The sequence below is a fragment of the Podarcis cretensis genome (assembly GCF_951804945.1).
Source record: "Podarcis cretensis genome assembly, chromosome: 15".
NCBI classification, from domain to species: Eukaryota; Metazoa; Chordata; class Lepidosauria; order Squamata; family Lacertidae; genus Podarcis; species Podarcis cretensis.
Genome location: NC_137185.1, coordinates 25,625,668 through 25,640,381, shown reverse-complemented (window position 1 = coordinate 25,640,381; position 14,714 = coordinate 25,625,668). Strand labels below are relative to the sequence as shown.

Below are 14,714 nucleotides of genomic sequence, written 5' to 3'. Positions count from 1 at the left end.
CTGCAAAGTAAAAACTCTTCTCACTGTTTGCTTCCAGACCCAAAGGTGGCTGACTATTCTTACAGGACTTGGGAAGGAAGCCTTTTGAGAATCGGGTTTTTCAATTTGTTGCCTACAGGTGCCTTTTGCGTGCAGAATCTCCTCCAGGGGAAAGGCTACCAAACATGGCATGCAAAGGAACAGAGAAGGCCACTGCAGCTCACCAATTTTTTTTTTTATGTGTATATATATAAAAAAACCAGAAGGTCCATGTTCTTTATTTTGCATTAATACACGGTAATTGCTTTTACAGAGTCCAGCATACCAACTGCATGTTGATTCTACAGATGGATGCGCCAAAAACCGGCGCTGACCAAACTAGTGCATTTCTCCCAAAGCGAAGACTAAAACCCTTTTAACTCTTCTTAAAAAAATACATTAAAGAACGTACCACACACACATATTGCACTTGTCTCCATATGAAAAATTTGTTTAACCCCCCCGCCCCGCCCCATGTACATCTCACCAAAGTCTCTTCAAAGGAACCTGTATTAAAACTAATAAAGCTAGTAATTGTTATACAGTAGTATACACAAATCCTCTAACAACAGACATCAACAGCAGACTCGACAGAAGAAGCGGCTATTCTGAAGGAGCAGTTAAGAGAGAGAGAGAGAGAGAGAGAGAGAGAGAGAGAGAGAGAGAGAGAGAAGGCAGGCAAGTGCGCTAAGGATATGTAGAGTTAAGAAAAATGGATTCCTCTGTTGTAATATAAATGACAACAAATGTTCCGAAACACAAGCTGTTAAGCAGAAGGGGTTAGCTATGCCTGATATAGTTCAACATTCAGAACTTCTGCCCCATCTGCTGAGGTACAAAGCGACTGCCAAGGAAAGTGATGCTTATCACTTCTCTGCACCTGGATATGGAGCTACAGCCACCTCCTGAGGCTGGCTACAGGTTGTGCTCTGGGTGCCCCCGCCCCACCCAGGGGAAGGAAAAGCTGTGCAAGCCAAAGCTATGTTATTCCTTGGTGGATCTCTGCTCTTTGGCTGCCCTCTGCAAGGACGTGAGCTGGGATCCTAACAAACCTTACTCCCCAGTCGCCACGGAGTAACGTATTGCAAAGGAGACGCCAGCTCACGAATCTCCTGGGCGTTAAATCAAGGACCACCAACATACAGTACCAGCGCTTATATCTTCCACGCACAATGAAAGCCTCCTTCTATTGTGGGAAACAGCTCCGGAGACTAAGAACATGGGGTGTAGAGTAGACAACGCAAGGTCTGAACGTGGCGTCCAGCCCATCAAGGTTTTGGCTAACACAGACCGTTGCTGCAATGCCCCCGGTGAAAAGCCTCTGTGGGCTGGACAGGGTCCAAAGGCTGAGGTTGCCTTCTCCACAGAGCAAAGGGGAGAGGAATGGCTGACCTAAGCTTGCTCACAGCACCACCACCATATGCAAACTGAATAAAGTAAGAGGTTAGCAGCTGGGTGGGCAGGTCTCAAGGGCCAGTGGGGGTTCCTCCCACTGCTTACAAGGAAATAAGGCAGTTGGCGTCAGCTTGGCTGACCTCTCCTCCCCACCCAAAGTGCATAGGATATAGCAGGAAAGGATTTCCTTGCGGGAAAAGCACCTTAAGTCAGCGTGCTTCAGCAGTTTACAAGTCAACGGAAGGTTATTAATTCCTGGCTCGCCTCTCAAGAACCCAAAGGTCCCGGTTCCTAAGGGCAAGGATTGTCCACAGGAAGGAATTCCGCAAGGCAAGAGGTCTCTTCAGGACACAGCTCCTTGCTGAATCAAAGCCTGTCTCCAAGTCACTCATTTCTCTGAGAGTTCAAAACTTGGCTGAGGCGGGGGGGGGGGGGGGGATTAATGGCAAAGACAGCAGCTAGGAGCAAACAGTTGGTGTGGCAATTAAAACGGGAAGTTTAAGCATCGCACAGTGTGAATGCGGCACATGGACGAAAATGGGTCGGGAGGGGAGGGGTAAAGTTTCCCCTTGAAGAAGAGAGGCACAGTTCACACCACCAAGCTGGGCTGCACCATTTCAGACTGTAGGGGGGGGTCAGGGCTGGAGGGGGGCTGACAGGATGGAATGTTCCCCCTTACAAGCCCCCTCCAAATTAGGGCTGAACTGGAAGTTCTCCGTTGGGAACCTTTTGTTTAGAAAACTGGGAAGCCTGACAAGGCACCATTTCAGCAACTTGGGGAGTGAGAGGGCTTGAGGTTTGTGCTTCTTTTCTTTAAAGCATCTGAATATCTTGAAAACAGGTGGTAGCTGCTGCAGAGGTCCTATTGCCAGCTGCTTCCTGTCAGCTGCCTTCCCTCTGCTGCCCCACACCCAGAAGGGCCCAGATGGGGCACGGCCACACCTGCAGCCCAAAGTGGTGCAGCTCAGGTGCCAGTTGAGCCCCTCAGTTGAGAACCAGGCCTACATTTGTCTTCAGCCAGATCGACTTTGCTAATCCATTGTTCTTTGTGCTTAAAACAAATCTGTGTTGTGCTTAAATCTTCATCTGCTCCCAGCAGGATGCTCAGTAACCCGTAGTGCCTTTCCTAACACTGTCACGGCATTTATTATTATCTAAATCCTCTTACGTGACAAATTCAAGGGATCCTCTGTATTCTTTCCTATGGTTCTGTGGCCAGCGTGTCATGCATCGCAAAAGGTCTCGGCCAAACTCTTGATAGAGCAGATTGCCTGTTGAAGTGGTTACAAGTCAACAGTTATTGATCCTAAATATTGCTGTAATACTTTTTAACATTTCAGATATACTAATGATGAACAAGTCAGAAACACTTAAGGAGAACGTTAAACCTGCATTCCACATGGTGGAATTTGAGCTCTGAAGGGACTTTGGCGTCAGCATGGACATAAACGGGGGTATTTTCTACTTCAGAAAAAGAAAAAGAAAAAGCGTAAGAGTCTCAAAATGAACCCAAAAAGGCACAGCACTATCACTTCACATGGGTTTTCTGATAAGCTCATTTTGTTTCGTCCTTAAAATGCTAATTCCCTAAATAACTGTCGAAATATACAAAGCCTAAGAAACCAAAAGCAATACACACTGCTTAGTCCAAAGTAAAGTTGCTTCTTCTTTTAAAACAGAAAAGCAACAAAGGGCAGCTTATAACTACTTCTCCAGTGATCACAGCTCCCCCCATGCTCCCCCAAGGGGCAACGTTGTATAGCCTCCCCACACACCCCTGGCTTTCCCCCCCCCCACCTCCCAATTCTTGTCCATTGATCTCTGGAGGGGCTTCCAACACACACTTAAGTTCTATGAAAATCCTGGACGTCCAACTCCAGCCTTCTTTTGACAACGGTATATGGACCCTTTCGTCACAAGATCCAGGGGCTTGTCAGGGTTCATAAAGATCAGGAATTTCCTGGCGAGAGTCAACAGAAGGAAGTGGAGATTGTGAGAGGCGCCATGTGAGTCCTATGAGGATCAGCTGCAGTCAAGTTCTACACCAGCAGCTCAGAGAAAGGTTGTTCAATCCCCAGCACGCTACATTCCTGATTTGCTTCAATATCAGCGCACAACTTTGCAGCGTTCCAATGAAAAATGTATTGCTTTTATTGCCAAGTAGCAAGGTGTCGTCCCATGTTCGCTACTCTTCTTGATCCCTTCCAGGCTTCCTCCGACAGGGGCTGCATGGTTTGCAGATCTCCTTCTTCCCTGCAAGTGTGTCGCCTCTTTCCTTTCAAAGTAGTCCCCTCTTCTATCGAAAGTGCAGTACCTTGCCTCCACAACCCCTGCCATCGAGTTTCCTTGCAGAGCGAGTGATGCTCAGTCATTTCCCTGCTAGTACCAATTTAGGAGGGTTTGTATAGTCATCTGTTAAAGTCAAGGGTTGGGTCACAAACCATGAATTTTAGGGATGGGACGTACATGGAAATCCACATGCATTTCCGTCCTTCACTTCAAACAATCCACCTTCCATCTGCAACACTCCAAAAACTTGCTAGTTCACCAAGACGTAGCCACCATGTTGGGGGTCAACAGTCTCCATCATTTCACAATCAAAGAGCCCTGGCAGCTCCACCAGGCCTAACGCCTCGTAGCTAGACTGGGATCCAGGAGGGTCAGAACTCCGCCGGCTATCGGTCATTGCTACACTGCTCTGCTGGGTCGGGCCCAGGGGATATTGATGCTGGCTGGCATAGTCTGGTTCAGACGAGGTGCCAACGGGCAATTCGCAAGTCTGATAGGGATACTGCTGCTGTTGCAGGGGGATCTGCGAGGGCAGTCGAGAGGAACCGTGGATCGGGGGTGAGGGTGGCTGGTCAAGTTGAAGCTTCTGGTATTGGCTAAGGAAAGGGTCGTATTGCATTTGTTCGGCAGAAGGCTCCATGACGGGGCTCAGGGGCTGCACCAAACTGAACTGGGGAGGGGGTGGTGGCTGCTGCTCCTCGTGGCATGTGAGGGACAGCTGGCTTGGTCTGGGGTAGGTACTTTCCGCTATTTGCATCTGGTTGAAATACGCCTGCAGCTGGGATTGCTTCTGGAGAAACAGCCGCTTCTGGTGCAACCTGGATCGAGAGAGACCAAGAAAAGTTGGTTCAGCCAGTTTCTTAAAAGCCATGCCACTTTCTTCTCCTCTAGAGGCAAGGATTCTAGCATCAGACATAAAAAATTGACATCCAGTCTAAACCTCCACTTGGAGCAAGGATCAGAAAACCTACCAGCTGCACTGCCCCCAGATTAATTCAAACTAAGTCTTTTTAAAAACGTACTTCAGTTTTTGAATTATTTTCTTTAAGGATCAAGGAAACCAAGATAGACAAACGAGCAAACACCGCTGCTCTAATTCTATGCAATACGCACTTTTACACACAGATTTTAAAAGCAGGAAAATGTACAAAATGAGCTGAAGGGGGCTTTGGGAGAACCTTGGGGTGACAAATTTTGCATTGGAAGTTTCCAGGTCTACAAGGCAGCGCCATCTCAGCCTGAAGCAAGAAGCAAATACATGAATTCCTTCCCTGCTTTTCGGACTGGCTCACAATTCAATCTGGAGAGAAACACTGCTGACAAGGAGAATGGGGCAGCACACCCACGACAATTCAGTGCTGCCTGCATACATGCACTGAGCAGCAACTGTTGGAGATCACCTGGGAACCATCCACCCCTCTTATGCTATAAAGCATTGCATTCTTGTGAGCCCTCATCCAAAGACACATTAATCTGGAGGTGGGTGGGAAAGCAACCTAATTAAGCTCCCCCTGACTCTTAAAGCAAGCTTATATATACCAGCAGGTCCAAACCAGTGGGCGCTGCTGCCTTCTCGCTCACCTGTGTTCCTGTAACTGCTGCTCCAGGCTCCGGGGTAATTCCTTGCAAAAAACCTGGCAGGCGTTTTGAGCTTTTGAAAGCAGACTGGGCTTCTGAAACAAGGAAGACTTGCTGTAACATCATATGCACAACACTTTATAGTCCTGCTATAACACTGAAGTAATGTAGGGACTGAGCTTGCGGTTAAGCCCACTGCTCCCCATCACAACTAGTTTTGCCATGATATGTGCAGCCGGCCACGAGAGCCCCATGGCTTTGTTATTTGAAACCCTGGAGGAGGGGAGAGTAGTGTGTCTTATATCTCGACCCATTTTAGTGGGGAGACGAGAGTGAAGGAGAGGCAGCAGCACTCCCTATAAACTTCTGTGTTGTTTGAAGTGGCCTAACCCTTCCAAAGGTGGCACCATACCTGGAGTCTGTGCTGCAAGTACTGTGTTTCTAAGCTCTGCCGCCTGGAGAGCAACTGGGGATGGATGCCGTTAGCAAAAGCAGAGGCAGCGTCTTGCTGTTGGGGTGTTTCCTCCTTGGGGGAGAGAGAGAGACAGACAGACAGAGAGAAAGAGGGAAAGGATGAATGTGCTGTAGAGACCTTCTGCTGATCCAGAGGCCACATTTCCCACTTAAAACTCTGACAAGGAGCAAAGTCCATCGAAACAAGAGCCAGATCAGGAGCCGGGCAAATGACCTGAATCCAGGTCCAACCCTCTGCCATCCAGCCAGGCTGGAAAGAAGTTTCAAAATCCCCAAGTGTGGTCAGCAAGCCTGCATGTTTATGAGTGATGCCTGCTTCCTAGAGAAATCACAGGTTGCTGGTGTTATCCAACTAACTTCTACTTAGAGTAGCTCCACTGAAGTTAATGAGCCTGTCAGCCACGTCTATTTATTTGAATGGGTCTCCTCTGAGTAGGAATCTTTTAATGACTCATGCTTTGCAAATGCCTGGCCCACAGAGCTCCCAACCCCTCCCACACAGCCTCCTCATTCCTATACTCCAAACGCCAATCAAACCCACCCCGGCACCAAGAGGTTTCAGATTTGGAAATGCAGAACTTAAGATGGTAACAAAACCCAGATGAAAGCTAAGAAATTACACCCAGCTCAGATTTGTTGGCTTCTTGTGTGGCAGGTGCCCCAGTTAAGTTTGCTCTCTCTGCCTACCGACACGTCCTGACTTCTCTGTGCTGCTTCACAGAGGGCTGCAAGACTACATGGCTCACAAGAGATTATGGCAAACATGCTCCAGAAATGGCGTACCTGCTGGGGACCACTCCTGAGGTCTTGCAGATGGGGAGACGTGGAGGCCAAGGCAGGCTCATCTTCTGACCTCATCTGTTCATAGAACAGCTGGACTTTGTTAAGCTCCAGGATTCCTTTGGTTCGGGCTAGATTCTGAAGGTGCTGCCTAAATGCCACAATTCCTGGATTGAGGACAAGGCAGAGCAGTTTTTAGAAGGAAAGCAATCCCTGGATGTTAAGATTGTAAGCAGCCCTCTGCTTTGAATTGTTAGTTTATTTTTGGGTTTTGCTCATTGCACCTGTGATGTACATTTCCAGGACATCCACATACAATTTCTAAAAAGCGGAAGGTATATATAGAGCAGGGTTTCCTAAACTTGGGTCTGCAGCTGTTTTTGGACTAAAATTCCCACCATCCCTGACCACTGGTCCTGCTAGCGAGGGATGTTTGGAGTTGTAGTCTAAAAAAACAGCTGGAGACCCAAGTTTGAGAAACCCTGATATAGAGGCCCATGTACACTAGGGCAGTGTTTCCCAACCTTGGGTCTTGAGCTGTTTTTAGACTACAGACCCCATCATCCCTGACCACTGGTCTTGCTAGCTAGGGATGATGGGAGTTGTAGTCCAAAAACAGCTCGAGACCCAAGGTTGGGAAACACTGCACTAGGGAACACCAACAGGTTGAACAAAACAGATGAATATGTAGGCTGCAATATTAAACACATTTATTCCTAGGAATAGCTCCAATTGAACTCAATAAGGCTTACTTGTTAGTAGGTTGCACTGTGAGACAGTCCCACAATCCCCTCCTCTCCTTCCCACCACCAAAAAGAAATAAGAGCATAAGAAGAGCTTGCTGGATCAGGACTGTGGCCCATTTAGTACAGCATCCTGTTCTCACAGCGACCAGCCAGACGTTCACAGAAAAACTACAAGCAGGACCTGAACACAAGGACGCTCTCCCCTTCTGTGGTTTCCAGAAACTGGTATTCAGAAGCTCTGCTGCCTCTGAACATGGAGCCTGGACATCATGGCTAGTCGTCATTGATACCTTTATCGTCCATACGTCTAGCATCTTTGTTGTATAGCTCTTGCTATATGCTGAAGTCATATCTTATCTGTCAGTTTAGAACTGGGGCAGTTCAGGACTTCCTGGCTGCCAGGACAACTATGGGGCCACCCCAAAAGCCATAGGCCTAACCCAGGTAGCAGGGCACACCCCACCCAGACTGCCTGCCCCAACAGCTGCAGCCCATACACCTTGATTTCTTAACAGAAGGTACCTTGCGTTAGGGATGTGTCTGACGCTCTGCGCCCCTCTCGGAAGCTGACAGGGGAACGGTTGTGGGCCTCTCGTTTGTGGGAGGCCAGAGCCTGCATGGCGGGATTAGCGGGTCTCAGGCCTATGAAAGGAGGCGTCATCCTAGGAGCTGGCTGATTGGCAAGTACCATTTCCTTCAGGGAAGGAGTGTCTTCTAGAAAGTTGAGGTCTCTCTGGATGGATCCCATGTCATATTCAGAGTCGACGCTGCTCAAGGACTGGTTCTCATCCATGGAAAAGACTTTCCCTTTAGAACACAGGAAAATCCATAGTAAGTAGAATGAGTAATTACCTACCAAAGCAAACTAAGCAGCTGTGTCTAAAGCCATGTCTCTAATGGCTAGTTGGAACATGTTAAGATAGCCTCCAAATGAGCAAGGCTGCATTGCTTTAGCCCTTTCCAACACTGCAGAAACAGGCAGGTTCAAATAACGATGGCAGATGGCCGTGTGAATTGGCACAGTCAGACAAAATATGCTACCACCTGGAATTTTTTATTTTCACATTTGAAAAGTGAAAAAGCCGTCTTTTAAGGACAAGTCATTTTGGTTTTCTTCTTAAAATTGCCCAAAACCCACTGGGAGCTGAATACTGCTTTTCTACTACAGCAATTGTGAACAGATATGACACATATTTGGAAAGGAGCACACACAACCTTCTCACGTTTAGAGGGGAAAAATCATGCGAACACTTTCGCATGAAGTCACAAGGGGCATTTGCCAGGCAGTTGCTTCTCTGCGATTCCAGCCTTGCTTATCGCAATATATACACTCACTGTGTACGTGGCGAGGCTGGAACGTAGCAAGGGCATCTGAAGGTCGATGCTCTAAACATTACAATGAAACTCTCCTGTATACTGGTTTACATTATGACCCTTTTGGTGTCTCCACAGACGCTGTTTGCTCAACAGCAATTTTGGCAGAATGATTCTTGCTGCGTCACCACTGTGATTTTTTAAAGCAGATTTGAGGGTGGAGGAATTCCACACACACACACAGACACACCGCAGTTACTGAACAAGCACCAATAAGTTCTCAAGTGATGGTGGAACAGCAGCCTCCTCCCATTTGCACAGGAATGATGGAGAGATGTTCTCCTGGGGGCTATACCACTGGCTCCCAGTGCTATGAAACATTCACTAACTGGTGGCTCCTTAGCTGACACTGTTTGCTCTTCCCAGCCTTTGAACACTGTCATGAGATTGCTTGGCAAAACAAGCAGAAACCATCTGTACATTTATCATTCTTATCTTCCTACAAAGCAAATTCATTGTTGGCTCCAAGGTAATAACTGCACCCCCCGTGCACACAGGGCTTGTCTTTGTTGGCTGCTAAATTCAGTGAGGTATGAAAATTAGGCCAAGACCTCAAAATCCCCCCACCCTCTGCCTCAAGTTGCCTTCAGTGTATAACCAAACTTCTCTCTTCCTGGAAGTCCACCACAGGCCCTTTAAAATAATAGAATCAGAGTTGGAAAGGACCCTGAGGGTCATCTAGTCCAACCTCCTGCAATGCTGGAATCTCAGCTAAAGCATCCATAACAGATGGCCACCCAACCTCTGCTTAAAAACCTCCAAGGAATGAAGAGTCCACCACCTCCCGGGGAGAAACTGTTCCACTGTCAAACAGCTCTTACTGTCAGAAAGTTCTTCCTGATGTTTAGCCAGAATCTCATTTTTTGCAACATGAAGCCATTGGTTTGAGTCCTACCCTCCAGAGCAGGAGAAAACAAGCTTTTCCCCTCTTCCATGTGCACCTGCTCTCAGTCTACAACATACCACAGTTGGAATTAGGTGGATTCACATAAGGAATACTATTCTGACCTAGGGCAGGACTGGACTAGCGCAACCAGCCAGCCAACTTGGTGCCCTTCAGATATTTTTGACTACAACTCCCATTAGCCCCAGGGAGGACAGGACTTGTTTGGATGGGAGCTGAAGCCCAAAACATCTGGAGGGCACCAGGGTGGGAAGGATGAACCAGCGGAGCTGTGGCACCACTCCAACCTCCTAGGCTCCAGCCTGGACCACTTACTTACCTGTGCCCGGCATGACAACCAGCTGATTGGTTACTTCTGCCAGAGTGTGACGCCTTTTCCCACAGCGAGTGGCTTGCAGGGCTGCAAACGCTTGAGCAGGATCCTCTTCAGACTCTCCCTCTGTCTCTATCCCTTCATCAATGGAAGTCTCCATCATACTGCTTGGCAGGGACTGGCATCCTTTCCTCCCCATCATTGGGGGAATGGGATCCAACAGGCAGCCATTCACCTAATGCATTAAGAAAAGGAGGGTGAGGAGAACCACAAACACACAATATCTACTTAGTGGCACTTGTATGCAGAGACTCCATGACATTTGAAATCTCTGTCAAGTGAGAGACAATTATGATACTGAGCAGCATCTGAAAACACAGTAGAGGCAATCTGTTGATTGAATATAACCAGAGTGCTACAAACCATGATGCTGCTTGATAAAATGTCAAGAGCAGAGCTGGCAAAGACACACCAGAGAGAGAGAGAGAGAGAGAGAGAGAGAGAGAGAGAGAGAATGAACAGTGAGAGTTGGTCTTTTCGTACAGGGTCATCTTTTCCTGGTGAAAACAGGCACACTATCTCACCGCACTCCTAGGTAGCACAAGTTAAACTACTGACAGACAACCCTCTCTCTCCATTCTCTGGGGCTTCTCTGTGGCAGCTACCTTCCAGAAAACAACCACCTCCCATGAGCATGTCACAGCAATGAAAAGGTCCAGCAACTTCATACCAGCTCAGGATTACTAGCTAGCTAGAGAGCTGCGCTGCTTCCTCTCAGGGGCTACGGACTAGGGCACAATTGACTAGGAACTCTCCTGTGCAACCCCCATGAACAGGTTTAGGTGCTCTTGCCCATTTGGGCCTTGCAGAGGAGATGTTCCCAGAATGCTGTGCCCCAGGTGCCCTGCTCTTCCAATAAAGAGGCCTCCCAGCCAGCTGATGAGTGACCTTGCTGCTCTTGACTAATTCCCAGACATTTAAGCAGCTGTTCCTGAATTCCATCAAGAAATCTGTCTCAGGGGATCAGCTTCAAAATTAGCTAATTGCTGAACTGCTGAGGTTGGGCCAAGTTCCCGTTTCTCTAGGAGATTGCCCTGATACCTAAAAAATATATTCAAGTTTGACTGCAGTCTATCACACATGGGAACGTATTTTGGATAGGGCTCCAATTCTGGGGTGAGGGGAGCATGTTCCCTGTGACTCCCCCCCTCCCCCCGTGGAGAAACACATTCGGCGACCTCTAAAATGGAGCCTTGGTTGTTTTTTTTAAAAAATGACACCCGAAAACATCTTAAATGATGTCAGCAAAAAAATAAAAGGGAAAAAATAATTTGCATCAACTTTGTGCATCTGCCTCCCTCCCCCCCCCCCCCAATTTCACATATGAACCTGATGACAAATTGGCTCCACAAGGCAGCACTGAAGGTTGACTCTGCAAGGTGTAGAAGCAAAAATCCAGAGCAACTCTGCACCTGACTGAAGGGAACTTTCTCAGGTAAAATGAAACTCTATGTGTTTCACCCAGACATTTGTGTGTTGCGTCAACCCCAGAAATACCTGTTGGGCTGCTCTGGCAACTGATTTTAATGCAAGTGAAAGTACTTCAGATTCTGCCTTATGATGGAGCTACTTTCATCCTTGCTTACGTGCAGGATGTTAAATGCTTTGATATCGTTACTGATTTCAATATGGTAAATCAGATTTCTTCTTGTTGTGGTTGCTTAAAAACCCACCCAGGTTTAAAGGGGTTTTGAAAATCACCTGGCAGAAGACCTCCTTGCATCTGTTCAGGCTCCTATAGCTGGTGGCTACCTCCCTAGGATGGGCAGTGCCACAACTCCCTTTGAAACATATGCAGGGAACCTGCTCATCTCCACATGTCATCTCCATCAGCACCAGCAAATGCTCAGGGGTGAGAGGAGGTACAGTCTCACAGGACCCAGCTAACAACAGTAGATTAAAGACACTGGTGTCTCGGCCAGATAGCACAATAACATCCATTCCATGACTTCCCTTGGACCCAGAAATGACTTTTGTTTGTTTCCTATACTGAGACACTGAAAGACTAACCAAAGCAACTTCCATGTCTAACAGAAGGCAGTTTTGCAATCTGCCAACTGCAGGAGACAAGAACATTTCAGAGGCAACCCTGATCCCACAGCCGGGTTACGGGAGTGCCGCTGTTTGTTTTACCACAGGACGTCTAGCTGACACTTCCAGCTACAACTACATTTAGGACACAGGGAGGACATTGGTGTTGCCTGCACTGGCCATAGCTTAGCCTCTAAAAAGGAACCTGTGCTGGGAAGAGCATGCATGGCAGACGTCTCTCCCCCCCCCCCTTAAGATATGAAGGGTGGCCTCTGCCTTCATCTGGATTAAGAGTTGCAAGCCTGTACATGTGGAGACATCTCTGGGGGAAAGCTCCTTGCGCTGCTGTCATCAGACCAGGGAACGAAGCCAAGATACACCAGCCCCATGGTGATGACTGCAACAAATACGGTAAACCGTGTCAAGCCCCGCTTGCTAGATTGCATTTGACAATCAAGTACAGAAGAAAAACAGGTTCAGGACAGCACCTCCTGTATAAGCAGGTCTTGGTATTTTAAGAAGCACAGCTGTAAAATGAGAGGGTGAGCTTCCATGTTTCCCTGCTCCTCTGAGGCAATGATTTCTCTTAAGCCCTATAGCTGCTAACTCAGCAATGGAGCTGTGTTATGCTGGGCAGGCTGTTTCCTGGAACACCAAGCCAGCAACAAAAGTTTTGCGGATGGCACCACGCTACCACCCGCATCACAACAAGAATCAAGTTATCCGTTAACAGCCGGGCTGGTTAAGCAGCAGCCAAAGGCATAGACAACTTAATTCAGTCAGCAGACACGACACAGGACAAACAATTCAGCGGAACTTAAGTGCTAGTGTTAAGACAGGTTTCCTAGATTTTACTGTTCAGGTTGCTTGGAGCAAGTAAAAACAACAACAACCTTAATAGCTGCTATAAGAGAAATTTCCTGGATTAAAGAGGGAGGGGTTCCACAATATGCCTGAATGCTTTTGCCACTCCAAACTGTACATGAGATTAGACTAGAGTTTGCCAAGAATCAGGGTATTGTATAGTAACAGCCCTGTTCACATTTATCCAGCCTTATCAGAGGCAGAAAGCTATACTACACCTCACTAAAACTAACTGCTTACAGATCTCTTGACCCATGTATTTAGAAATGGTGGTAAGTCTGAAGCACTCTAAATATCACATCTGAGGAGAGTCATTTTGGTGTCAGGCATGCTGATTAGAAAGGGTATTCAGGTGTCGATCCCTCCTGGTCCCGATGGAAGACTATGGACTGCCAGATCACCTTAGGCAAGACCCTCTGAAAGAGAGGTAACTGACCCCAAGATGCATTTGGGGGGGGGGGGTTACTTCTGATCCCCGCTCCTCTTATTTTAGCACCACAGCATGAAGCTAGCTGTGCGGGAAGCAGCCACATTCATAAGCTGTCGTATAAAAAGCACAGACACGTATTTATGAATGATGAAAGAAACCGAACTAATAATTATAAGCCTCTTTTGTGTCATCTGGTGGTACAGGACGACACTGGGCTAGACAGGCCAAGTACATACTGCTCTTATATATAGAAGTCTCCCATCCTGGCAAGCCCTAAATCAAGGGTGTCATTTGAATCTGATGGCATAAAACACACCAATATTAATGAGGCAATGACTGTGCAAGAACAGAACGTGTCATTACGTAGGTATACACACACCACAGAAACGTGTTTCTGGCCTATTTTGTGCTCTTGTCGTCACAAAGGCTCCGGAATATTTTTCTCCTGCCAGCTCACATCCATTCTGGTTAATTCCCACTTCCCTTCAAGACCCATCACCACAGACCTCTCAGCTTGATGTGTGAATGTGCAAAGCTCACTGGAGCAACTGTACCTTTGCACAATTGTGGATCTGTCACATCCGATTAGTCAGGTTTAGTGCCAGCCTGTTAGCGGCAGAGGAGCACAAAGTTTATGCAAGTTTTCTTGCATTAACGACAGGAGCCAAAATCTAAAGGGACTGCAGCTGAACTAGTGATTCTCCGGAGCAGATTGTGAATTTCGACTTACAAAGTGGGAGAATAAAAAACAAAAAAACCCCAAAGGCTTTAGAGACAGAAGGTCTCTAATATTTTTTGACAACTTGAAGGTCCCAGCAAGCTTGTTACTGCTCATGAAGTGAACTAAAAGCAAACATTAATAACACCATTTCAATTAAAGCTTTGCTGCCTGCCAAGTTTCCAATATCACATAATGTAAACAGGCAGGAAAACTGCAATTACAGCTGAAAATTAACATGGAAATTCTCAGCTTACAAGGAAATTTGGGGGAGGGGGACTCATTTTGCAACTGCAGTCAAGCATACCTGCAAGTTTACATAAAGAAGTCTAAGGCTGGCTGCAAATTTGCAGCCTCAACACTGTGAGTGTAAACTAAAACTCATGAGGGTCCTTGTCAGCATAAACAGCAACGAGCCTTGCAGCACCTTAAAGACTAACAGATTTCGCTTATGCCATAATAAATCTGTTAGCCCTTACGGTGCCACAAGCCTCTTGGTTGTTTATGCTGCAACAGAGACTCCACACAGCTACCCCGCTGGAAACTTTTCAGCAGAAGGCTTCATATCTGCAAGGACCGAAAAAGCCTATATGTGACAAGCACTGGTTAATTTCTACTAAGTAACAAGGCTGACTGGGTAACCCAAAAAGCAGGGCAAGCTCCTTCCTGGCCCATCTTAATATTATCATCTCACTGTGCATATAAGGTAGAGCTGTCCACTTGGGAGAGGAAGCAGTTTG

The 14,714-nt window shown here is 47.2% G+C and overlaps 1 protein-coding gene across 2 annotated transcripts in view; it reads right to left on the bottom strand.

Annotated features, from left to right (window-relative positions):
• Window positions 1–241: 241 nt before the first annotated feature.
• The window catches only part of SIK2 (salt inducible kinase 2), an 81,932-nt gene continuing 67,459 nt past the window's right edge, over window positions 242–14,714 (bottom strand). Inside the window, exons 10-15 of one of the 2 annotated variants that reach the window (XM_079954662.1) lie at window positions 9,878–10,106; window positions 7,803–8,087; window positions 6,538–6,701; window positions 5,693–5,806; window positions 5,284–5,372; window positions 242–4,520 (exon numbers count right to left, since the gene is read on the bottom strand). In XM_079954662.1, the coding sequence (XP_079810788.1) occupies window positions 3,953–4,520; window positions 5,284–5,372; window positions 5,693–5,806; window positions 6,538–6,701; window positions 7,803–8,087; window positions 9,878–10,106 (1,449 nt within the window). In that variant the 3' untranslated portion in view covers window positions 242–3,952. Of the gene's footprint in view, window positions 4,521–5,283; window positions 5,376–5,692; window positions 5,807–6,537; window positions 6,702–7,802; window positions 8,088–9,877; window positions 10,107–14,714 lie in introns of both variants that reach the window. The other variant, XM_079954661.1, reaches the window with a different exon arrangement.